Source organism: Lepus europaeus, chromosome 7, assembly GCF_033115175.1.
Source record: "Lepus europaeus isolate LE1 chromosome 7, mLepTim1.pri, whole genome shotgun sequence".
Classification (NCBI taxonomy): Eukaryota; Metazoa; Chordata; class Mammalia; order Lagomorpha; family Leporidae; genus Lepus; species Lepus europaeus.
In genome coordinates this window covers 34,092,666-34,120,585 of record NC_084833.1, presented here as the reverse complement: position 1 = coordinate 34,120,585, position 27,920 = coordinate 34,092,666, and the positions used below count along the sequence as shown (strand labels likewise).

Here is a 27,920-nt window from a genome sequence, read left to right as displayed (position 1 = left end):
ATACATGTCATAAATGCCAAATTAGCACAGTCAACCAAGGATATCTACAAGTATGTCATTTATAAATACAGATGAAGACTGAAAAGAAAAAGATTTTTCATCCAGAGGCATTATCATGTGCCAGCATCATATTTAAAGTATAGCTCACATTGAAAGTGTGGCAGTCATATATTCATATGTTCATATGTTATATATAAGGGGATTTATCCTTACATTGTTAGGGGTTTTTCTGTTTGCCCTATCTCAGGGAGGGAGGGAGGGAGAGAGAGAGAGAGAGAGAGAGGTACAGAGAGCTCTCATCAATTGATTCATTCCCCAAATGGCAGGACTGGAGCAGGTCAAAGCCAAGATCCAGAACCTCAATCCAGGTCTCCCATAGGTGTGGCAGGGTTCCAACTACTTGAGTCAAACTGCTGCCTCACAGGGTCTGCATTAGCAGGAAGTTGGAGTCAGGATCCAGAGTCCAGAATTGAGCCCAAGTACTCCAATTAGGGATGTGGGTGTCTTAACCAGTGTCAGCCAGTAGGCCAACCACCCACTCCATTTATATTGTTAGTTGTGATCATTAATTCGTTCAACAACAGCTCTTAAGTTTTTAGTGTTTGTGTTGGGCAATGTTCAAGACATTCAGTGTGCAGGAGTAAAAGAGTTGGGATGATCCCTATCCTCATGCAGTTTACACTGGCAAAGGATAGATAGATAGATAAGATGCCAAAAATGAGTAAACAAGGGCATTTCAGACAGTGATCAGTGCTATGGATGAATGAAAACAAGGTACTACAGGGACTATTTTAAGTATGTTATGATGAACACTTACTATGTCCTATGCACTATTTCAAAGCACTTACTCATTTATCATACATATATTGCACTGACTTGTGCCAGTACTACTCTAAATGCTTTATAACCATTGATTCACTTACAAAACTGTGAAGTTAGTGTTATTATTCTTACCAGTTTGTAAATTAGAAAATGGAAGCAAAGAGGCTAAATAACTAGGTCAAGATCACACAGTGGTAAGAATTGAGACACAGGAATTTTCTTCTCAAGTCTATGCTCTAACTACTATAATATGCTGCCACGTGATTTGGTAGGTTATCTCATTTAATCCTCATAATTACTCTCTGAGGAACTGAAACAAAGGTATACAAAGACTTCGTCAAGGGTAGACCCTGAACCATGCAGTCTGACTCTAGTGTTTCCTTGACCACATCCGCGTACTGCCATCAGATGACTTTTATGAGGAACCAACATGCTGGGAAACATAAAAGAAGCAAAAACATTAAAAGGTGACGACTTTATTATGTTGGACTAAAGACCTGAGCCTGGAGGCCGGCATTGTGGCAAGTAGGTTAAGCCTCTGTTTGTGACACCAGCATTCCATACTGTAGTGCCCACTGGACTCCCAGTTATTCTGCTTCTGATACAGCTTCCTGCTAATACACCTGGGAAAGAAGGCAGAAGATACTCAAGTACCTGGGTCTCTGTCACCCATGTGGGAAACCTAGATGGAGTTCCTGGCTCCTTGCATTGGCCTGGTCCAGGCCTGGCTGTTGGCTGTTGCACATACCTAGGGAGTGAACCAGCAGATGGAAGATTGATTCTCTCTCTCTCTGCCTTTCTTTTTCTCTCCACCCCCACCTTTCCCTGCCTTTCAAACAACTAAATCTTTAATAAAACTAAGCCTAGAATCTAAATTTTATGACCAAACACCTTATTAAGTAAGTTATTTTAGGGGCCAGCATTGTGAAGAAGCAGATAAAACCAATGATTGCCACACTGGCAACCCATATGGGCAGCGGTTCATGTTCTGGCTGCTCCACTTCTGATCCAGCTCTCTACTAACGGCCTGAGAAAAGCAGAAAAGCAGTGGAAGATGGCCCAAGTGTTTGGGCCCCTGTCACCCACATGGGACTTCCAGAATAAGCTCCTAGTTCCCGGCTGTTGTATCCAACCAGGGAGCGAACCAACAGATGGAAAAATCCCTCACTTTCTCTGTAACTCTATCAAATAAATAAACTTTAAACACACACAGCTTATGTTCTAATAAAATTCTACATTAAAAAATTAGTAACTGAATTCTAGTCTTTCTATCCTTTCATATCCCTTCATATTTGCCTAAAAAAATCTCGAACAATATACAATAAGATTAAGATAATAACATGATAATTAAGCACTGAGTACGGAGAAGTATCAGAACCAGATGGAAATGTAGGATTCTTGACTATCTGGGTGTCTTAGAAAAAAATTATTCAACTTCTTTGGGCCTCAAAATAGTCACTTGTAATTTGAGAGGGGAGAGGACTATGTAAAGGTCTGCAAACTTGTGCATGTAATGAAACACACAGACTATAGTAATATTAATATATGATTTATAATAACCACATATATAATTTATGCTAAACTAGACACCATCTTGCCGTCATGTACAAGATTCTAGAATAAAAATATGCTGGCATGTGTCAAAGTAATTTTAAAAACATTTTTGTGAAAATGAGGGGGAAACATCTATGCATGGTTTCTTCTGTGAGCAGGACCAAGCCTTCCATTCATTTACTTTGAGCAGCAGAACACTGGGGTTTCCAGTGCACAGTTTGAATACTACGTGCAGCACACTGGAACTGCTTCAGTACAGTGAGCTTGTGAGTTGAAATTGTTACATACAAGCCACGGGTGTCAAACATCCTCAAGGCTATCTTTTGAATGAGAAAGACGCTGTTGTGGACGTTGCTGCCTGTGCCACTCAGCCTGCTTCCCTGTCCTCTGGCCCCTGACTCTGAGAGCCAGCCCTCCCCTAGTCTAGCCAGTATGGTTCCAGCGAAAGGGCACCCCCAAATCCAGAGCTGGACAGCACAGAAACCTGACTCTAATGCAATCAGCACATCACTGTGATCCATTCCAAACAGGGATTTCTTTATAAATCATATAAATCACAGAGTTTTATGAGTGGTTTGGGGGAGATTCTTAAGGCCCTTTCCTTTGAGAAAGTTTCAAGTTCAATGCTGGAGACACCGTGTTCCTTCCTCCTGAATCCTGAAAGCAGAACTGAGAGGAGAGAAACAGAGGGCAATGATACCAGGTGGGTGGCTAAGACAGTATCTCCCCTGGACTCGTTTGAGGTTACACGCTTAAACCAGTTCGTCCCTGCAACTAAGAGTCTAAATCAGCATTAATAGGCACTGGTTATGTTGTGGGGTTCTCAGATTCCTGGCAGTCAGGAATTACAGAAAACTCCATAATGGTTATGGAGTTATTATCACACACTAATTTTGCAATTTTTTTTCTTTGTGTTACTAACCAAATTCACCTGTTAAGTATTGTATGTCATATTTAATTTTGGAGTTTTTAGATTGTTAAGCATGTGATTTCTGGACTCATTCGGATTACCCTATAAGCACTCTCTTCTATTTTTTCCTATGCTACTGTTGACCATGGCAGGAATTTTACAGATAGAAGATAAGCCAATAAATTATCTCAGCTGCCCTTTACCAGATATCAGCAAGGTGGTAGGCAGAATTCCAAAATGGCTCCCAAAGATGTCCTTCTGTAATCCCTGGAATCTGTGAATGTGAGACACTACTTCCATGATTATGCTATGCTGTAGGGCACAGCTGACCTCAAGATCAGGAATCTAGTCAGGTGAACATAATCCACTCACTTCAGGCCCCTTAGAAGAGAAATTTCACAAACTTGTGGCAGAAGGAAAAATCAGAGATTCAAAGCAGTCAAAAGGGAGACCTGACACACTATTTCCATTGAAAATGGAAGGGGCCAGGTGTCAAGGAATGTGGGCTGCCTTTAGGAACTGAAAAGTGTACTTGAGTGACAGCCAATAAGGAAACAGGGATCTCTATCTTTCTATTTTACAAGCACAAGGAATGGAATTTGGCTAATAATCTGGAATGACATGGAAGCTGATTCTTCCCCAGAGTCCCCAGAGAAAAGTCTAACTTTGCCAACACTTTAATTTCAGCCTTATGGAGCCCTAAGTGAAGAATCCAGTTAAGAACATTTGGACTTCTGACCTATAGAACTATAAGAAAGTAAATGCATGATCTTTCAAGCTGCTAGGTTTGTTGATATTTTGCTACTTAGATAACTAACACAAGGCAGCTTTACGACAGTAGCATGTGGTGCTGATGTTTAGAATATTAAGGTATTCATGATACAGTGAGAGAGAAATGAAATATATGTTTTGTTTAGCCTTGGAATAACGAAATCTGAAAAGTGCATTTTGTAAGACATTTAGGTATAATAATAGGAAACTTTATGAATCATATTCGCTTATATCTATTTGTACTCTCATTAACCTATCCATATGTATATGTAGACATCTATATAAAAAATGGAGCATGCTAATCTCAACAACACATATATGCACATTTTTTTCTACATGCATTTCCTATGAATGAAACAAGTAAAAGAATCTCAAATTTAGCTATGTAATGTTTTCTGTTCTTAGAGAAGTTCTCTTATCTGATCCACTTACATGTGATACAAGGCAAAGTTCTCTCCTCTCCCAGAACTTTATTGAATTTGATCTTAAGTTGTGATTCTTAGGGGGATTTCCAGAGATTTCTAAATAAATTAGACCAAAATATTCTAAGAGATATATGCTTAATACCTCCACCTGCTGTTAGAACCAGGAACTTACTTTGTAACCACTTTGTAGCTTACTTTTAACCGTGAAATTGTGAATTGCTGTAATGATAGAAAAACCTTTGGCGTCCAGTTCTAACAGTACTATTCTTTCAAGGGCTCTCAAATTCTTAAGAAAAATATCTTTTTCTTCTCAGGAGTACTGAGCCTGTCTAGATTAGCTCATGAGTGTCATCAAGATAGTTCTTTTCCCAGGAGCTCACCAATTGCATGTTGTCTCTATTCTCAGTGCTTAACATTTTATCTTGAAAAAATTTGGTTTTCTTCTTTAAAGTTGGTATTTTGAAATAGTTACAGATTCACAAGAGACTGCAAAGAAATGTACAAGGAAGTCCCATAACACTTCCCCAGCTTCTCCCCAATGGTGATAATGACAACACTTCAAATTTGTGGGATGATGAAATTAAAAACTAATCTTATTTTAGTGAAAACAATTTTGAAATTCATCATGGAAAGGGTCTTCAAAATTTTTATGGAAATACATATTATGAAAAATTTCATGGACTCTAAGATTTTTTAAATTAAAATAACTGTATCTTTTAATTCAATTTTACATTAATCTTTTGAAGTACACTTGTGTGTTACACCAGTGTGATATGATATCAAAACCAAAAATGTTACATTGGTACAATGAACAGTGTTTGCTCAGATGTCACTAATTAGGCAAGCACTCATGTGTGTTTATTTATCTAGATGCAAATTGAGCACATAAGTACCCACAACCACAATCAAGAAACTTAACTGTTCAATCTCAAGTCTTCCTTCATCTCCCTTTTCCCTGGTCCCTGGAAACCATTCTCAGTTTTTTGTTTTTTTTTTTTTTTGACAGGCAGAGTTAGGCAGTGAGAGAGAGAGAGAGACAGAGAGAAAAGTCTTCCTTCCTTTGGTTCACCCCTCAAATGGCCACTACGGCTAACGCTGCGCCAATCCGAAGCCAGGAGCCAGGAGCTTCCTCCTGGTCTCCCATGCGGGTGCAGGGCCCAAGCACTTGGGCCATCCTCCACTGCCTTCCTGGGCCACAGCAGAGAGCTGGACTGAAGAGGAGCAACCAGGACAGAATCCAGCGCCCCAACCAGGACTAGAACCTGGGGTGCCAGTGCCGCAGGCGAAGGATTAGCCAAGTGAGCCGCGGAGCCAGCGCCATTCTCAGTTTTTTAACTGTTATTCATAAATGTCTCATAAATGGATTCTGAGACTGGCCTTTCTCTCAGTAAATTTTATTGACCTTCATTCCAGTTGTGTGTATCAATAGTTTACTCCATCTTGATGCTGAATTGTATTTCATGTTTAACTATTTATGAAAGATAATGTTTTTAATGTTCTAATATGAAGTGCTTCCCAAGGTCTCCCTCATATTCAGAGAAGACTGATATCTTAGTAGCCACATATGACATAAATGAAATAAACACTAAGGGATCTAACTTTTCCCAACTTATTTTTCTGAGTATTGGTGATCTTTTGAGTTGTCAAGTTTCCACGGTGGTAGATATGAGTTTATCTGTGTCTGAGCTAGAGTTATTTTTTCTTTTTAAATTTTATTTACTTATTTATTTCATTTGAAAGAAAGGCGTATAGGTGGGTAAGAACCCAACTACTTGAACCATCACCTGCTACATCCCAGGGTGTGTATTAGCAGGAAGCTGAAATTGGACTTGAACCCAAGCATTCCAATGTGGAGACAGGCATCCCAAGCATGAACTTGGATTCATTTTTTTTTTAAAGTAAAACTTTCTAAATTAGAGTAATATTAATCTTAAAAAAGTTCACCAGCCTCACCAAAAAAGAAAAATGTTGCTATCTATGAAATTAAGGGTTACAGAAACCAAAAAAGTATCTCTGGTTGTTCCTGGAAAATGTATACCTCTTGGATAATTATGATCTATCTTGAAATGACAGCTTTTTGCTAGACATATGATCTCACTTAGATAGGAATTAGAACACAACCCTAGTTTGGAAATGCATAGCACATATAAAAAGATCCTCTCTCAAATTCAGATGGCTTTCCATGGCCAGCATCACTGTCAGCAGAGCCACCATTTGGTAAATAAGGAATCATACTATTTCCCTTTCATGGAATGTTCTTCCCTTCCCTTTCAAACAAAACAAATAACAACTATCTTCCTTGACTCTGCTTCATATCTTTTTTTCCACAATGTCTACCAAACACATGAGTTCTTTCTCCAACTCATGACATCTGTGAAGTGGCACTACCTCATGACCTGCTATTTGGAAATCCCATTTCGGATTCTTATTATTTAACATCTACATTGTGTTTCAAGTTTCTAGCTGCTTTTTATACCACGAGTGTGTGTGTGTGTGTGTGTATGAAGAACCATCTTAAAGTACTGTGATGCAGTGCAGTGGTTACACAAATTAAGGCTCACGCTAAAGAATAGGACACACTGCTGAGGAAACATGTTCATAGAACACCTTGATGTCTGTGAGGCTATTGGCAATGTCAAGCTCAAAAACTCAACATGTTAATATTTTTGTAAATATAACTACCACTATATATACATATATGGAGAGAAAGAGAGAGACTAACAATCCAGGAGTGCATATATGAGGGTACTTAAAAAAGTTCATGGAAGGTGGAGTTAAAAGATAAATTTACTTTGGTGCAAAAGTATTTTGAAATCTAGGCACTTGAGGCTTTTTTTTTAATTCAAGGTAGATAATGCACGCATTTAAAAATTGTTTTGCCTCAAAATAAACTTATCTTTGAATTCTATTTTTCCATAACATGGAAAACTTTCAAGAGTGTTTGAACTACTCTTGTTTCTCTCATTCCTTTTATTTTCTGTTTTCTTTTTTCCTGTAAAACTAATGTTAAACATCAGTAATAAAAAACAATAAAAGTCATTAAAGCTTAATTTTTTTTTGGTTTGTCGCTCCAACTGTATTTCAACTTTCCTAAGAGCAGATTATCACATTTATTTATATCCTACAACTTGATAATAGATGTGACCTGATGCATCTAATTTCTTTTGTTCACAAATGCTAAAGCCACATTTTTATGAAGGACTATAATTTTTCAATACTAAGTTACTCCACTGTGTTTACACATCTTCAAGTTGAAAAATTCCTTGAGTTCTGAAGGAATTTATTTATAAAGACAAACTCAAATGCCATGGAGCATAATTCTCCATATCCCATAGGAATTAAAAAATATGCACACCTTTCCAACAAGACCTCAGATTCTGTAAGGCTAGACTTCTTTTATCCTTATGATATTACACTTAATGCTAATACTAGTAACAGCACATTGGGATTTTTCATAAGAATTGCTACTTATTGAGCATTTGTTACATACTAAAAATTGGGCCAAATTTAATATTTGTGATTTCACTTAAATTTTATAACCATCATTATTTCTCCTTTGTATATGAGAAAATCGAGTATCAGTGATAGCAAATATCTTCCCCAGGGGCTGAGTTTGTAATACAGTGGGTTAAGCCATTTGCAACACCAGCATCCCATACAGAAATGTCAGTTCAAGCCCCAGCTACTCTGTTTCTGCTAATGGATCCAGTTTCCTGCTAATGCATCTGGGAAGACAGTAGATAGTGGTCCAATTACTCCCACCTACTGCAGAGACCAGGATGGAGTTCCAGGTTCCTGGATTTGGCCTGGTTCAGCCCTGGCTATTGCAGTCATTTAAGGAGTGAATCAGTAGATATAAAATTTTTCTCTGTCTCCCTCTGTCTCTCCATATCTCTCTGTCATTCTGCCTTTTAAATAAATAAATCTTTTAAAATATACATATTTATATATATATGCTTTTTATGTATCAGGGTGAATTAACTCTCAAGTATTAGTAAATACTAGAATAGAATACAATGGAAAAAGTTGAGAAATGGGAGCTAAAGTTTAAATCTTAATTCTAAATTCACAACTTAAAGTCCAAAAACACAACACAGGTTGTTTGGGGAATCTGACTGTGTTTGGTTTTGTTTGTTCAGTTCATCCCTTTGCCTCTAGTTTGCAAAATGTTCAGATTATAAAGTTTTGCTCAAAAAATAATATACTCACAAGAAACATAAAGATTATAACAAGTCAATAAAAAGAAATGTTAGATTTAACATAGGTAAATTGATGGACAATTAAAATGTTTTTATATACTACAGCAGAATTATTCTTAAACTACTTACTTGAAGTCAAAATTCTGTTAGTTTCTAAAGTATTTATAGAAACAATTCATAACTAAAGGATGATATCTGGCATTTCTGCTTTTAAAATACAAAAAATAACTACAGAACACAGCATACTGTTTGACTCTGTATTCCAGTTTAAAACCATGTAAAAATATAAGTGGACGAATTATATTTGCAGAAAGAAAATAAAGTTCTACCAGAAAATACAAAGCCGGGCCCCTTATGAAAGGTAAAATGTGACTAAGTCTGTGACTAAGTCTATTAAATAAAATAATAATACTTTGTTCTGGTTAAAATATACATAGATTTAAAACACACACCAGAACTTAAACAGAAAGTGCTAGGTGGAAATAGACTTCCGAGGTTCTTGAATTTTCTGAGAAAACGTAAAAGCCAATCATTTACATTAGACATTGATGAGTCAAGAAAGCATGTGTGATCTCTAAAGTAACCAATAAAAAGACAAAAAAAAAAAAAAACAGTATGGCCGGCACCGTGGCTCAACAGGCTAATCCTCCGCCTTGCGGCGCCGGCACACCGGGTTCTAGTCCCGGTCGGGGCACCGATCCTGTCCCAGTTGCCCCTCTTCCAGGCCAGCTCTCTGCTGTGGCCAGGGAGTGCAGTGGAGGATGGCCCAAGTGCTTGGGCCCTGCCCCCCATGGGAGACCAGGAGAAGCACCTGGCTCCTGCCATCGGGACAGCGCGGTGCGCCGGCCGCAGCGCGCTACCGCGGCGGCCATTGGAGGGTGAACCAACGGCAAAAGGAAGACCTTCCTCTCTGTCTCTCTCTCACTGTCCACTCTGCCTGTCAAAAAAAAAACAGTAAGGGAATGTGGGGTAGGCATTCCATTTAGCAATTAATATGCTATTTGGGATACTCACATCCCATACCAGAGTCCCTTGGTTCAAGTCCCACCTCTGCTCCTAATTCCAGCTACCTGCTACCATGCAGAAGATGAGAGCTATGGGTCCCTATTATCCAGCTGGGAGACACAGATTGAGGTTCTGGTTCCTGGTTTCAGCTTCAGGCTGGCCCAGCCGCACCTATTTGCAGGCATTTGGAGAGTGAGCCGGTGGAGGAGATCTTTCTCTCTCTGACTCTTTCTCCCTCTTTTTCCCTCTCTCCTCCAAATAAATGAAAATTAATTTTTAAAAGCATGTGTAACTATTAAGATAATTAGGAGGAAGGAAATAAATAAAATGAAAAACTCAGTAATTCCAAGAGAAGACCGAGAGAGATAGAGAGAGAGAATAGAACATAAAACACCTGGAACACATGAGATTCAAAAGTAGTATGTTAGGCTTATATCCTTAAGGTATCAGAATTTACATTCCAAGTGAATGGAATAAAAACTTCAATTAAAAAGCATATTATCACATATAATTTTAAAATTGATTTATTTATGTGAGGATTATTTTATTTATTTGAAAGGTAGACAGAGAGAGAGAGGTATCTTCCATCCACTGATTCACTCCCCAAATGGCTGCAAAGGCTAGGGATGGGCCTGACCAAAGCCAGGAACTTCTTCCAGGTCTCCCACGTGGGTGCAGGAGTCCAAGCACTTGGACCTTCTTCCTTTGCTTTCCCAGGTCCATTAGCAGGGAGCTGGATCAGAAGTGGAGCAGCCAGGGCTCCAACCTGCGCCCATATGGGATGCTGGATGCACTGGGTCTCACAGAGAATTGTTAAAAAATAATATGCATGCCTATGAAACACTCCTTCAATATAAAAGTAAAAGCTTGAGAGTAAAATTCTATGTAAATATATCATGAAAACACTGATCAAAAAGCTGGGGTCAATATATTTAATATAACACAAGGTAACTTCAAGTAAAGACAAAAAGAAGGAGAAAAGAGGGACATTTTGTAACACTGTAAAGTTTCAATCACCAGAAACATTCAACAGTTCTAAAATTTTATTTACCTAATAAATAGCCTCGATTTATAGAAAGGATGGATTCATAAACCAAAAGAAATAGGCAAGTCTTAACTACAGTGAGAGATTTTAACTCATACCTCTCTCAATAAATGATGAAACAACCAGAAAAAGCTTAATCTAATTGATAACACTGAACACAGCACCCTCACACTGGAAAAAAAAAAAAAAACTGATCTTACTCCATGGGAATCAAAAACCCCATTGGAGGAATTGGAGCTGAGAACTCCCATGGTCTGACTTAACGAATGTGAGGCAACATGAAAAATCATAGATTTCATATTTTTTGAACTAAAATAAATTTATCTTTTAATTCAACATATAAAAGTCAGCATAGGGGCTGGCATTATGGCCTAGCATATTAAGCCTCTGCCTGTGATGCCGGCATCACATATGGCCACTGGTTCGAGTCCCAGCTGCTCCACTTCCCATCCAGCTCCCTGCTAATGGTCTGGGAAAAGCAGTGTAAGATGGCCCAAGCACTTGGGTGCTGCGTCCAGAATGTCAGGGTATCAGGTTAATCCGAAAGAGGGGTGGTGTCACATAGATTAAGGAAGCAGACTCAGATTAGAGGTGTTAAGGTGGGGAAACCAATGGGCACTCCATCTACCACCAGATACAGAAGCAGAGGCCCAGATGTCTGGTTACTCCAAGTTTATTATCAATGATGTGTCTCATTCCTTAATCATAAAATAGTGCAGTTTTGTGAAAACAGGACTTTATGATGAGGGAGTTTAGACATAATGAAACAGGGAACAACGAGGAGTTTCCGTGTTTACAAGAAAGACATGTTCACTTGGCAGCTAGGATTAAGAGAACAAACACAAGTGGAGGATCCATGAGGGGGACAAATTATTGACTGGGGGAGAAACTTTTCACTTGCTGTTTACGGAGCCCACCCAATTGTTTTATATGCTTTTGTTTTATATGCTTCAGCATATATGTAAGATAACCTTTGCCATTGACCCATGACCTGGGCAATCTTGCCAAGCATGCCTTCAGCAGAATTCCAGCCATGTGGTGGTCTCCGACATTGGGCCCCCACACCCACATGGGAGACCCAGAAGAAGCGGCAGGCTCCTGGCTTAGGCCTGGCCCAGCCCTCACAGGTGCAGCCATTTGGGGAGTGAACCAGCAGATCAAGATTCTCTCTCTCTCTCTCTCTCTCTCTCTCTCTCTCCAATTGTGCCTTTCAAATAAATAAATACATCTTTTTTAAAAAAAAGTCATTATGGTTATTAAGTTAAAAAATGGATTATAAGAGGGCAAGAGTAGAAAGAGAAAAGTTACGAAGTTAACCTACAGGTCATTTTGATTAGGTGCATTCTTCCCTCATCCAATTCTGTAGATGGCAATGTAATAATATCTCTACCATCCCTGTCCTTTTCCATCTGTGTTACTCAATCTAGAAACTCGTTACTTTCTACTTTCCCTATTACAACAGTAGACATTCATTCCTTAAATGGCTTTACAGTTAATATTGAATAATCAGGAAAATCAGCAGTACATTTTTAAATAAAAACTAAGCAGCCTAGCTGAACATCAGGGTAACTTGTGGCAACTAAGAAAAATTAATCATAAAATGCTTATGTGTAAGTTTTTTATAATATATGAATTAATATAGCCTTATAGACACAAATATTCCTCTTAAATGCTTATTTTGACTTGATTTCAAAAAAGCAGGTGCAGTTGTATTACTTATTGCTTTATTTTAATTTATAGACAACATGTGGGAATTAATTTTTAAAATTTACCAATGCTCAAAAGGCAATAGAATCAGCCAATATGAGTACACCTGACTTTTCTAATAAAAAACAAAATTATGGGATGAACATTTGCTGCAGTAGTTAGATACCCCCTGGGAGGCCCACATCCCATACCAGAGTGCCTGCATTCATTTCTGAGCTTCACTCTAGATTCTAGCTTCCTGCTAATGCACACTCTTGGAAGCTGCAGGTAATGGTTCAAGTAGCTGGGGCCCTGCCATCTATGTGGCAGATCTGGGTCGAGTCCTTGCATCCTGGCTTCACCTGACCCAGTCCTGGCTATTGTGGGCATTTTGGGGATGAAACAGCAGATGGAAGATCCTCTCTCTTCTTTTCTCTCTCTCTCTCCCTCTAAATAACTAAGTTATATATATATATATATATATATATATATATATATATATATATTTGCACCTATTAGAACATGTTAATTTAATTTAATGTTCTTCCACATATAGCATAATAAAGCTAAAAAGTCTAAAAATGAGATTTTCAACAGCTAAGAAAAATTACATAATTTAACATGGCATTTTATTGCTAGAAAATGTAATTGGACTTAAATTTTATACTAACATTCACCTTTCTTGGTAAAAGTTCTAGAAATAACAGTTGGAATTGTGGTACCTAAACAATTCTTTTCCTTAAAAAGACAGTCTGACTATTATCAAAATTGACCTGTGCATTTACTATCTCTACAAAAACTCTATTGATATTTACTAAACAGAAGAAATAGAAAGTTCAAAGCAAACACCCAGAAGTCTATGATGATTATTATCAACTATATGCAAAACCACATGAAGAACTAATAAATCATATGCAACTAAACACTCAATAATATCAGAATATGACTCAATTTTTGATATATGCTCTTTTGTAACTTACAGAGACTTGGTTATAATTTGTCTTCTTAAAGAATTTCTTGTTACTATTAATTTATCTTCGTTTGAAAAGCAGGAGACTATAACAGTTCCTTAAGCTAGTATATCTCACATCTATTACTAAGACATAAAAGACTTGAATACAGAAAAAAGCATGTCACTTCTTTCAAGCTTCATTTCTGCTATTTTATTAGAGGGAAAAAAGGTCTTATAAAAATTGACAAATTCAGGATAGTTTGAAATTAGATTTGCTGGGATGACAAATATAATAAAGTGACAACCAAATGTTCAGTATTTATGCCAATCATAGCCAAACTTAATTATAGTGGAAGGGCTGATTTTACAGTAATTGTAAAAATGTAAATAAGGCTTTAAAGCTAACTCAGGAATTATATTTTATAAATGAGTCTTTGATTTTAATTTGAACAATTCTCAGGGTATGATATGCATTATTCAAAATGTTCTTCTTTTGTTATGATTGAAATAATAGTTATACTTCAGGAGATTAGGGGACAGAAACACCTGTTTCTTATCAAGTTACATCTCCCAATGATTAATTTTAAGTACTAGATTAACATGTAAACATTGTAATATTTTAAAGTTTAAATTATTAGATTGAAGTTCAAACTTTTTAAATTTTTAGAGGACAATGTGAAACAAAATATAGCCTAGCCTTCTAGTCCAAATATTATAAGTAAAGTGTGTATCAAATGTCTACATTAAAAATGTTTTTCCTAAGTTATATTATTTTTTCCTATTGAAAATATAATTTTTGACTATTAAAATTTGGAAAATAAATAAATAAAAATTCAAAAAACTAACATTGATCAGTTTTTAATACATTTATTTCAAATTACCTGTCCATATGGTTAGCTCTCTTTTTGCCTTTACCTTTATATAATAGTATGATAATGTTAAGTGTATTTATAACTGGCTTTTTAGTAGTATCAAAACTCATGAGACATTAAAGTACATTTTAATTGAAAAAAAAATTGAAGAACCCTTAAATGAATGTTCTGCTTTGAGAGAGTGAAGTACATGCCAAGTTGAGTCATGAAGAGAAATGTCAATGCGATCCGTGGCAGCTGCTCGCTTCCCTGGGAAGGCAGGGGCTGGTGAGGAGTACAGTAGCAAGCAAACCCCTCAGCGCTCCACAGAGTCACTAGTGGGAAAAGAACAAAGGCCTTTCCAATGCAACTAACACAGATGTGCCCAAAGGCAAACTGTCAGAAACAGTTAAGATGACAGCTACTCACAGTTCATTATTTCCTTCTCACAGGTCACTGGGTGACAAGCTGGGTCAGCATGCTTTGTTGGCTGTCCCAGTCCTTCCCCACCCCCATTCAATTTAAATATGGATAAAGGGCTTCTTTGGATAAACGAGCCCAAACAAACACATTTCAGATACTTATAGACACCAGAATACGGCATTTATTTTACTTTGGACCAAACTTAGAATTAAGTGTACATACAACTTACTTTATTAGAATGGGGAGAAAACCATGTAATTATACATAACTGATAGAGCAAAAATTTTTTGTTAAGTGTTGTTAAACAACAAAAAAATTTAACCTATCATGAATTAAAAACCTTACATGTAAGATCTCATGTAGCTAAGTGTTTTCTCTTTTTCTTCCATGGGAAAACAAATTTTTTGATGTTACCAAAAAGAAAGGATCAACAATTAGATTGCTTTCCACAAGTGTTTCTTTTCAATATTAAGCAATAATTTATTTTTCAGGTTTAAAAGGTTTTAAAATATGTAGTTTTAGGCTGGCGCCGTGGCTCACTTGGCTAATCCTCTGCCTTGCGGCGCCGGCACACCAGGTTCAAGTCCCGGTCAGGGCGCCCCTCTTCCAGGCCAGCTCTCTGCTGTGGCCCGGGAGTGCAGTGGAGGATGGCCCAAGTTCTTGGGCTCTGCACCCCATGGGAGACCAGGATGAGCACCTGGCTCCTGCCTTTGGATCAGCGTGGTGCACCGGCTGCAGCGCGCCGGCCCAGCGGCCATTGGAGGGTGAACCAACGGCAAAGAAAGGCCTTTCTCTCTGTCTCTCTCTCTCACTGTCCACTCTGCCTGTCAAAAAATAAATAAATAAATAAAAAATTAAAAAAATTATGTAGTTTTAAAACAAACTACACTCAGAACCACTGTAGAGTAGGATACATAAACATGGGGTCTTTTACAGGATATACAATCTATAATGTCATCCAATAAACAAATTTCAGGAAAAGTAGGCAAATTAGACCACTCCAGGTAAGTATATATTAGAACTGAGACAAACCTCCTAAGTATCCAAGTGAAATTCCCCTGCCTCCTAGCTGCCCGCTTTCCTTTCCTGTTCCTCTTCTGCGTTACGCGGTGCACTTGGTATCATCAGCCTCTTGTAGATTATCAGACATCTCTTCCTCTTCAACCCTGCTTGTGCCTTGCATGTTTCTCTGTCCACAGCCTGCATTCTTGAGGAAGGTGGGTTTATCATGTTTAAATTCTAAGGAAATGTCAACCATCAGCGAGATCATCAGGATCGTGTTCTTTTTTTTTTTTTTTTAAGATTTATTTATTTGAAAGTCAGAGTTACACAGAGAGAGAACAAGAGACAGAGACAGAGAGAGAGAGAGAGAGAGGCCTTCCATCTGCTAGTTCACTCCTCAACTGGTCACAATGGCTGAAGCTGGGCCAATCTGAAGCCCGGAGCCAGGAGCTTCTTCTGGGTCTCCCACATGGGTGCAGGGGCCCAAGCAGTTGGGCCATTTTCTTTCCCAGGCCATAGCAGAGAGCTGGATCAGAAGTGGAGAGGCCAGGTCTTGTGGACCGGCACCCATATGGGATGCTGGCACTGCAGGCGGCGGCTTTATCCGCTACACCACAGCACTGGCCCCAGGGTTGGGTTCTGACATGAGTAATTGAATAGAGGTCAACAAAGTTGTGATGTTGAGGGGTGGTCTCCAGATAACTTTTGGTGGTGATTTGAGAACATCCAGACAAATTCTTCTAGCAGATTCAATGTTTGGATGATAGACTGGCATCAGAAATTGGATCTGAGGAAGCTCAACTGGGCTCCCCTCAGGAATAATCTGCAGCTTGACACCACCTTTCTCAAGGTGTGTGGACTCCATCTGGTATCTGAGCTCATGGATCATCCGTTTGGACCTTTTCTTGCCAGTATGTGATGCCTAGGGGTGGCTCTTTGGCTAACATGTGCAACTCCCTCTTCAGATGTGAAGCTCTCTACATGATCCCCAAATAAAAGTAAAATCACACACCCAGTTTACCACTCCAGACTCAGGGGTTTCTGCAATGCACTGAACTGAGCAGTGCACAGTGGATGCTGGTTTCTGCAAGAATTTGAAATGGCAATGAAATGAAATGGTTTTGTAGGTACAAGAGCCTGGTTTTCAATACCTGACGGTTTTAAACTCTTTTAGAGTATGTGCATGTGTGTGTCTATGTGTGTTAACAGATAAAATTCAAAGTAGTATATCTATCAAAATGGCAATAATCTAATCAATTCTTATGATGTGATATATATATATACATATATATGTACAGTTTTAGTACATACATAGCTACTCAGTATAATGCCTTTCTCCAATGAAATCCCTAGAACAAAAACTACCAGGAAAGAGAGCAACCCATAGATCCACACAGACCTGGATTCAAATCCTGTATTTCCTGTTTAGCAGCCATGTGACTGGATACATTATGTAAACATTGTGAGCCTCAACTTCTGATTTTCTGAATTTTAATTGATTACAAGTGTCCCTACAACATCAGGTTATGACGACAGTAAGTAAGTCAATCTATAATGTTGTTACAAGAACAAGTACTTCAAATAGCAGTTGGCAAATGGCATTGAACAAGCAACAGCTGTTAGTTTCCAGTCACAAAAGTTAGTACATACTAAGATGAACTGAACCACCGAACTGTGAAATACCTTGGTTAATCATGACAAGTAAGAGCCACATTATTGCAAAGAGACTTTGAAATATCTCTAATCATTTCAAGGGTAAGCCCTTTTGTGAGTCAGCAAGTCTAGATGGTTGGATGAAATAAGAAATCAGAGGCTCACACCTTCCCATCGTATTTTCTACCTTTTATTTGGTCCTCACTGAAAGGGAAGTCTCTTACATTAGACTTCAACACAAATGGCACATATTGCACAAGACAGCTTCAGAAAAATTCATGGAAAATATAATTAAAAGTTTATTTGGGGGCAAAAAAATCTGAAATCCATGCACAGTTTTTTCAATAATGACCTTTTTGAGCATTCCTTTATACTGAAATATCTTTTATTTTCCCTTCCTAACTCTTCCACCGTATTTAAAGATTCCCTTTCTGAGATATCCAGTTAAAATAATAGCCTCCATTTGAACAGCTGCAGATTTGGAATAACTACTCAGACAAGAATGTGAATGTTCAGACAGTACACTATGGAGTCCAAAAAATAAGACTGTGGCTCAGATAGGCCCGCCTTAAATAACCAGCTGGGAGGTCTCACCCAAATAACTTAATCTCTCAGTGCCTCAGTTTCCTCATCAGATAAGCAGAGATAATCCCCCTGTTTCACTTACCCATAGGTTATGGAAATAAAGCACTTAAAGCACTGAAGCAAGGCAGTACACGTTAGCTGTTATTGTTTATAGTTCAATGTTACCTTTAATCTTAACATATTACCTATCACTATTACCAATTTTGCTGTTTTTTCTCTTATTTGGCTACCTGTGATTCTCTCCCAATTTAATACCTGTACATTACCTATTTTTTATTCTATTAGTTACCACAGATCAGGGAAAACACACGGTATTTGTCTTTTTGGAACTGGCTTATTTCACTAAGTATAATGGTTTCCAGTTGCATACATTTTGTTGCAAAAGACAGGATTTCATTCTTTTTACAGATGAGTAGATTTCCACAATGCATAACTATACCATAATTTCTTTATCCATTCTTCAGTTGATGACACCTGAATTGATTCCATATCTTAGCTATTGTGAATTGTGTTGCAACAAACATGGGGGTACAGATAATTCTTTCGAATGCTGATTTCATTTTCTTTGGGTAAATTCCCAGGAGTGGGTTGCTGGGTCACATAGTATAGCTATTTTCAGCTTTCTGAGGCTTGTCCATACTGACTTCCACTACTTTACATTCCCATAAACAATGGTTTAGAGTACATATTCACCACATCCTCGCCAGCATTTATTGTTGGTAGATTTCTGTATGACAGCCATTCTAACTGGGGTGAGGTGAAACCATATTGTGATTTTATTTGCATTTCCTTAATGGCAAGTGATCCTAAGCATTTTTTTCATGAGCCTCTTGGCCATTCGAATTTCCTTTTTTTTATAAGAACAGATTTTTTATTACTTTATTTTTTAAGGAATACAAATTTCGTAAGTACAACTTTAGGAACACAGTTATTCTTCCCACCACACTCACCTTCCCACCCACACTCCTACCCCTCCTTCTTCTTCCTCTTCCCTTGCCAGTCCCATTCTCCATTGAGATTCATTTTCATTTAACTTTTTGTACATAGAAGACCAACTCTATACTAAGTAAAGATTTCAATAATTTGCATACACACACACACAAAACTATTTGAGAACTAGTTTTACAGTTAACTCTCATCATACAACTCTTTGAAGACAGAGGTCCTGCATGGAGAGTTAGTGCATAGTGAGTCCTGTTGTTAATTAACAATTAACACTCTTATGTATGACGTAGTGGCTACCTGAGGCTCTTGACATCAGCTGCCTATGCTATGGAAGCCTTCTGAGTCCACATACTCCATCAGTATTTAGACAAGGCCATAAGAAAAGTGGAAATTCTCTCCTCCCTTTAGAGAAAGGTACATCCTTCTTTGATGGCCACTTCTTTCTGCTGGAGTCTAACTCACACAGATCCTTCATGTAGAACATTTTTGCCACAGTGTCTTGGCTTTCCATGCCTGAAATGCTCTCCTGGGCTTTTCAGCCAGACCAGGAAGCATTAAAGGTTGATTCTGAGGTAAGAGTGTTACCCAAAGTGATTTTCATGCTATGAATCTGCTGTGTGGACTGCTTCCTATGCTGTAACATTCTCTCCTTTTTAATTCTATTATTATTACCAGACACTTGATCCTATTTTATGATCACTTTAACAATTAAACCTATCTATATGTTCACTTTAACACCTAATATGATCACTTTAACAATTAAGATGACATTTTTACCACCCAGCTTAATGGTATTTGGAGTCCTATGACAAGTTTTTAAACTTTACCCTTATAAGTAAGTCCATAGGAATATATGCAGAACTATGCAGCTTTACAGTTACAAACTTCCTCCTCCCTCTCTTATTCCCACTCATTTTTTACTGAGATCCACTTCAAGAAGGGAGCTGCCCTTGACTTGACTGTCAAGGAACAGTTTTTTTTTTTCTTCATACTATTTGTTGAACTCTTTACTTAACAAAGAGCTAATCATATGTTATGAATTTCCTCTTGAAAAATGGCTGTCAAGTCCTTTGCCCATTTCTAAACTGGATTGTTTTGTTGTTGATTTTCTTAAGCTCTTTGTAGATTCTGGATATTAATCCTTTATCAGTTTAATTGTAAATATTTTCTCCCATTCTGTTGGTTGCCTCTTCACTTTGCTTAGTGTTTCTTTTGCAGTGCAGAAGCTTCTCAGCTTGACGTAATCCTATTTGTCTATTTTGGCTTTGATTTCCTGTGCTTCTGGAGTCTTTTCCAAGAAGTCTTTGTCTATGTCAACGTCTTACAGAGGTTCCTCAATATTCTCCTCTAGTAATTTGATGATATCAGATCATAGATTTAGACCCTTGATCCATTTTCTGTTGATTTTTGTATAAGGTATAAGGTAGGGGTCTTGTTTCATACTTCTGCACATGGAAATCTAGTTTTCCCAGCACCATTTGTTGAGGAGACTGAGCTTGCTACATGGATGGATTTTAGCTCCTTTGTCAAAGATTAGTTGTTTGTAGATCCACGGATTGATTTCTGGAATTTCTTTTCTGTTCCATTAGTCTACATCCATCTCTCTCTCTCTCTATCTATCTCTCTGTAACATTTTAAAAACAGATAGCATGGCTAGCACCGCAGCTCAATAGGCTAATCCTCCACCTGCAGCGCCGGCACCCCAGGTTCTAGTCCCAGTCGAGGTGCCAGATTCTGTCCCAGTTGCTCCTCTTCCTGTCCAGCTCTCTGCTGTGGCCCAGGAGTGCAGTGGAGGATGGCCCAAGTGCTTGGGCCCTGCACCCACATGGGAGACCAGGAGAAGCACCTGGCTCCTGGCTTTGGATCAGCATGGTGCACCAGCCACAGCACACCGGCTGCAGCGGCCATTGTTGGATGAACCAACAGAAAAGGAAGACCTTTCTCTCTGTCTCTCTCTCTCACTGTCCACTCTGCCTGTCAAAAAAAAAAATACATAGTGTAATGCCCCCTGCTTTGTTCTTTTTGCTCAAGACAGCTTTAGCTATCTGGGATCTTCGTGGTTCCACACATATTTTAGTGGTATTTTTTTCTAGTTTTGTGAAAAATGTCATTGGAACTTTGAGAGGGATTTCACTGAATTTATAAATAATTTTGGTAGCATTTTAATGATATTATTTCAATCCATGAACATGAGATATCTTTCCATTTCTTTGTGTCATCTGTAATTTCTTTCCTCAGTGAGTTACAATTTTAATTGTAGAAATCTCTTATATTAAGTTTATTCTCAAGTTCTTTTTTGTAAGTATTAGAAATGGGACTGCTTTCTTGATTTTTTTCAGATCCACTACTGGAGAAAAACAATATTGTGTAGAAAGAATCAATGAACCCCAAGACATAAACTCTGAGGAAGTCTCATTAAGAAAGACCCAAGGCAATTTCTTATTAAATAAATGTCAATTATATTTACCAATCAACAGTATTAACCAAAAAAACACAAATCTAAATACAAACAATCTTCCAAAGTTCCTGGAAAATGTGTATTTTGAGAAAACTATGCATGGACTTCAACAATTTTTGTACCATAATAAATATATCTTTTAATTCTATTTCCATGAGCTTTCTGAAGTACTCTTACAGTGGCTCCCTCCACCCTTGTGAATGCTTGAAACCTTGATAGTATAGACTCTCGTTTAGACTATGAGTATGATTTTCCTATACATATGTTCCTATGACAAAGCTTAATTTATAAAGTATGCACATAGATTAACAACAAAGCATGATAAAAATAGAATAATTGTGAAAATATGTAATGAAAACTTACAAATTATTTCTGGGATTTTCTTTTAAGATTTTCAGGCTAGTGTTAATCTCAGGTAATCAAGACAATAGTTAGTGAAACTATAAATAAGTAGGGATTCTGTATAACCCCCATTAACTTTTTTTCTACTTGTTTGCAGGACATTTTCACCACTACCACTTACTGAACTTACCTATTATGTCCCATCATCCTATGTACAGTACATCTATAAAAACATATTAAACAATAAATACACCACTTTTGGTAACTTTTAAATAAATATTATGCCATTGATATATTCACAAAATTGAAACCTTGGGACTTAAGAGAGTTAAAGTTAACTCAGAGAGTTAAAGACATGTTATTAAATTCTAGCAACTCAGATAGGGGACAGTGGTATGTTAGCTGACTTTAACTAAAACCCCCCTTTGTGGGGGGAGGAGGACTCACTTTTTCAAACATTGTATGTGCTTTTCTCTATGTGCAGTCATCAGATTTTATTATTACAGGGAAGATACAAGAACAGAATGCATTAGCCAAATCCCTAACCTACCCAATGCCCTTTACCCACAATGAAAATATTTCCAAACTGGGGAAGGGGAAAATCATGGGGAAACAAATGGGTTATCAGTAGAGCCAGGTTAAGCACAGGGCAAGAACAGAAACTCCAGTTAGACTTCAGGCTTCTGAGAACATAAATAATCTTTATAGGATAAAATACATCTACAATAAGGATGAAAGCCTAGGATAAGACAGATGACAAGCCCCAGAAATCCGCCATAAATGAAGGCAAAAGAAATGGCTTTAATGTAAACCGAGGAAGATAGTCCAATAGCCTCATAGAGCGGTGTCATCCTCAAGGCCCCAGCGTCCTGAGTTCCTCTTTTAGATGAAAACGGAGACTGTTCCCAAGGGACTTACATTCTAGTAACATAGGAATAGAGAGTGTCCTGCAAAGAGTGGCGTGGTTATGTGGCTGCAGCTAAGTAGTCAGGTGGTGGAACATAAGAGAGTTGAGAACCTTGTCTGTGATTAAAAATTAGTAGCAAGGGAAAGGCATGGAACCTAAGTTATCATGCTGTGCAGGATACCCTCATACCATGATACAGTAAGGTACTGAATTGGTTATTTTGCTTGTGTTCTATCTTCAAAGCAGCAAATACAAAGGATCTTAATACAAATTAAAGAGATAAGAAATTGACGATTCACTTTTGCTTTTTATCAGGAAAAATCAATGTCCTCCTCCCATTGAAATCTCAGGTGAGGAGATGTAATTTAAGAATATAAAGTAGCTTTTAATCCAAACAAGAATTTGTCAATTTTTTATGCAAGTGACATTTCTACCTACAGTTGGTAATATTTAAGTTTAGGAGTTCCCTTAAACTTTAGTTCATATGATAAGAATTGTGTTACTTCTTTGAGAGTATTTCCGTCAACATAATTTCAAGCAACTATAGATTAAGATTACAGTTTCTAATGTCATTATGTGATTTATAATATCAAACCCAACAAAATAATAATAATAATCTTTAGTCTCCAAATAAGAGATTTTCTACTTTTTAATCAAATATGATTTTAAATTGGCTAGCAAAGTCACTGATAACACTTTTATTGTAGTATAGGAAATGGTGTTAATTTGTTAAGTTATCATTATCTAAGACCATCAATTATGTGCTTACCCTCAGGTCCAAGTATAATATTCTTTGTATGGAAAATAAAAAATATTGCCCATTGTATGTAATTTTCGTAACTGGATTTATGTTCCATTTTGACTTAGCTTATTTATGTTATTTCAGAGTATTTTAGTGAGATCTCAGAATATTAATGTTATAAACAATAACATACATTAATCCTTAGCCAAACGCACATAAATGTCACCTCTTTTCATCAAATATGACCCAAAAACTACTATGCTTAAAGGCCAAAGGGCTTTTGAGATATTTCAATAATCTTCAAGAAATCAATCTTACATGAAACTGAAGGAAAACATCGAATGTCATTGAGCAATGAAGCTCAGTTCTGTCAGTGCCCTACCTCTGAGCAGAAGCCTTAGGATGTTTCTCTTTCAGCTTCCTCACCAGTGCCACTGTCAGCTGCCTTGTCTCCTCAAGAGAAACTTCTGGCATTAAGTGGGTGTCTGAGGGTTCTGGTCGTTGCTTCAAGCCAGGGTTGCTGGCATTCTTTTGCAGCACCTAATAAATGAAATGTAGGAATAATGTAGCTAATTTGTCCTGAGTGGAAATATCTACAAAGTATGCATACCAAAAACGGTCTTCAGATAGCAAAAAAATAATTGTATGCAGCCAGACCAAAAGAAAGCAGTCCTAAGAAAAAAGGTTATTGTATCATCATTTACTTAATAAAATAATTTTATGGAAGTATATAAGCACTTACCTAAGTGTAAGTGTGTGTATATAGAAGTTATGTGTATCATGTTGAACAATTAGCAAGTTGAGATGTGATTTTGTGCTTGTTTCCTGTAAGTAACTTGAACAATTTTTCTCTTTTCAAAATAAACTTTAGAGATATATTTCTGCCTTGGCTCTGGCTCACTACACTGACCTCTTCTGCTAAGTTTCTGCCACGTTCCTGATGAGCCGTGGTCCCGGTGCCCTGGTGACTGTGATACTCCGTCTGGGCCACATTCACTCGTGCGTTTAGCTCCTCTAGGTAGGTCAGAACAAATTGAGGATGAGCCTGCAACAAAATAAAAATCAATAAATAGTAGTACCAGCCTTATAAGCAAAAGTCAAAAATCCATCCAACTGAAAAAAGAGGATAAATTAGACTAACAGTAAACAGATCAACTTTGCATTTTACCTTCAATTTCAGATCATAATCACACCAAATTACTATGATATTAAAATAATTGTTTAACATCATCAAGTTTAGGCAGATAGCTAATCTTCCCCTTTAGACTAGTAAAATTAAAATGTTAAAATCAACTTGTATATCAATAATAGAATTTATTGAATTATTTCTACATATGAGGTACTACTGTAACAAAATACACATATGTATCATATAATTGCTAAATTGCTTGGTACTGTTCAGTTTTACTCCAAAAGACAAGAAATCAAATGATGATCAAATGGGTGAGCTGCATTAAGCATTAAGATAGTGGTCTGAGAATTGTCAGACAGAGTCATCAAGCATATGCCTGTGAACATAGATACAATGGGACAGAACGACAAAACAGACTTACAATTCATAATTAGTTACTAAATAACATTCGTGGCAACAAATATTTATGATATGCTAAATATAAATGAGACATATGAGGCACACAATAGTCATGAAGTCTTTAATTAGCCACCATTCTATCACTTGAGATACTCTGCTAGATAAATGGGTGTGCTCATTAATTATGACAAATATAGCATACTAAGACAAGATGGTAGTAATAGAAGAAATTGAATATGGGGTAAAAGAGAACTTTCCATACTACACAATTTTTGTTTTGTAAATTTAAGGGTATTCTGAAATAAAAAAGGTTATTTTAATTTTTTTTTTTATTTGACAGCTAGTTATAGACAGTGAGAGAGAGAGACAGAAAGGTCTTTCTTCCGTTGGTTCACTCTCCAAATGGCCACTACAGCCAGCACTGCACTGATCCGAAGCCAGGAGCCAGGTGCTACTTCCTGGTCTCCCATGCGGGTGCTATTCTGAAATAAAAAGGTTATTTAAAAGAAACTATTTTCAAAACCCATTACTGGCCGATGCCGCAGCTCACTAGGCTAATCCTCCGCCTGTGGTGCCGGCACCCTGGGTTCTAGTCCCGGTTGGGACGCCGGATTCTGTCCCGGTTGCTCCTCTTCCAGTCCAGCTCTCTGCTGTAGCCCGGGAGTGCAGTGGAAGATGGCCCAAGTGCTTGGGCCCTGCACCGGCATGGGAGACCAGGAGGAAGCACCTGGTTCCTAGCTTCGGATCGGCGCAGTGCACCAGCAGTAGCAGCCATTTGGGGGGTGAACCAACGGAAGGAAGACTTTTCTCTCTCTCTCTCTCTCTCTCTCTCTCTCTCTGACTGTCTAACTCTGCCTGTCAAAAAAAAAAAAAAAAAAAAAAAAAAAAAAAAAAAAAAAAAACATTACTGCTCATTAGTCTAAGTGAGAAGCATGAATCTTGGCCAAATGCACTTGCATCCTGGCTCTCATGGAGCAAGTATGCATCACTGCCTTAGGCACCTTGTGTCTGTTGGGCCCCAAATTTCAATGCCCATCCTTATAATCAGATCATCAGCAGGGAAGCATGACAAAGCACAGAAAGAATGTAAATTTTGTGGAACAACACTCAGGTAGTGTGGCTATTCAACCCATTTCTGCCTTATCTTGAATGTGTTAACACTACCCATCTCTCCTCCCACATATTTTACTTTGTGTTTTTAATTTGTTTAATAAATCCTACTATGAACATTTCATTTTCTTCAAATTATTTCTTAAAATTTATTTTAGAGATGAGTGTTGTGACACAATGACACAATGAGTTAAACTACCACTTGGGATGCCTATATCCTATTTAGGAGTGCCTGGCTAGAGTTTCCACTACTCTGCATTTCCAAACTAGCTTCCTACTAATGCACTTAGGAGGTAGTGGATGATGGCCCAGATACCTGGATTCTTGTAACTCATGTGGAAAACCCAAATGAAGTTCTTGGCTCCTAACTTCAGCCTGACTCAGCCCTGGTGAAGATGTGTGTGTGTGTGTGTGTGTGTGAGACTTTGCATGAATAAATCTTTAAAAATTATAAATATACAAATACATAAATAAATGTATTTGAGAGCTAAAGAGAAATTGAACTCCCCTACACTGTTTCACTCCCTAAATGAACACAATAGAGACTGAGCTGGGCTGAAGTGGGAGCCAGGGACTCAATCCAGGATTCCCATATTGGTGGCAGGATTCCAAATACTTGAGTCATCATCATTGCCTCTCAGGGTTTGCATTAGCAGGAACCTGGAATCAGGAGCTGGTGCTAGGAACTGAACCCAGGCACTCTGATTTGGGTCACAGGACCATAATTGGCAGCTTAACCAAACACCCACCCTAATCTAGCTTTTTAATTTGGTCTATGCACCTTTCTGCTTTGTGAGTTCCAGGACAGCTAATTTAATAGTATATCTAGAGGCTACTATTGCATCAATTTCCCACAGGAAATATATTTACATTTCAAACCTTGCACCAGCCCTTTGAAATAGGTACTATTATTATGCCCATTTTCAAGAAGAGGAATCAGATTCAGAGAAATGAAACAACATGCCTTTTGTCATCACCTTGTTTACTAGTCCACAGTGCCTAGATAACTTGCCTCAGTTTTGACATAAAGCCCTTGCAGTACTTTTTATGGTGTGGAACTATAGTTCTAGAAAAAGTACAAGGGATTATTCCATGGATAACCAAAGAGCAAACCAAAGCCCTTAGATAACTTTAAGCACTGTTAGAAAATGGTTAAGAGTGCATATTCAAAATGTAAGGCACTCCAGAACCTTATTTGCATGTTACTAAATGTAAGAAGTCAATCTGAAAAGGCTACATATTGTATGATTCCAACTATATGGCATTCTGGAAAAGATAAAACTATGGCAACAATGAAATGATCAGTATTTTCCAGGAAAACCTGTAGAATATACAACCCAAGAGTGAACTTAGGGGTAGGCGCTGTGGCGTAGTAGGTAAAGCTGCCGCCTACAGAGCCAGCATTCCATATGGGCACCGGTTTGAGACCTGGCTGCTCCACTTACAATCCAGCTCTCTGCTATGGCCAGGGAAAGCAGCAGAAGATAGTACAAGTTTTGGGCCCCTGTATCCACGTGGGAGACCTGGAAGAAGCTCCTGGTTCTTAGCTTTGGATCGGCGCAGCTCCAGCTGTTGCGGCCATATGGGTAGTGAACCAGTGGATGGAAGACCTCTCTTTCTCTCTCTGCCTCTCCTTCTATCTCTGTGTAACTCTGACTTTCAAGCAAATAAATAAATCTTAAAAAAAAAAAAAGTGAACCTAAATGTAAGCCATGGACTTAGGATGATAATGAGGTGATAATGTAGTCTCATCAATTGTTAATGGTGAGAATTATGTGATTGGGAGGATGAGAGGGGCAAACCAGGAGGGATATGGGAACTGACTCTAAGTTCAATTTTGCTGTGAATCTAAAACTTAAAAAAAATGTAAGAAACTATCCAAGGCACAAGTGACAAAAGAAAACTAAATCAAAATGAAAAATTTTGTACTGCAAACAATGCCATCAAAAAAGTAAAAAGCTAACTTAAGAAATGAGAGAAGATATTTGCATCTCTAGGGCTA

At 37.9% G+C, this 27,920-nt stretch overlaps 1 protein-coding gene and 1 pseudogene across 1 annotated transcript in view; both read right to left on the bottom strand.

The window, feature by feature from the left end:
* DCDC1 (doublecortin domain containing 1) overlaps window positions 1–27,920 on the bottom strand; it is a 513,960-nt gene that overhangs the window by 170,008 nt on the left and 316,032 nt on the right. Inside the window, exons 18-19 of the mRNA XM_062198052.1 lie at window positions 24,188–24,322; window positions 23,660–23,817 (exon numbers count right to left, since the gene is read on the bottom strand). Coding sequence (XP_062054036.1) covers window positions 23,660–23,817; window positions 24,188–24,322 — 293 coding nt within the window. The remainder of the gene's footprint in view (window positions 1–23,659; window positions 23,818–24,187; window positions 24,323–27,920) is intronic.
* On the bottom strand, window positions 15,746–16,628 carry LOC133764842 (ubiquitin-conjugating enzyme E2 T-like; annotated as a pseudogene).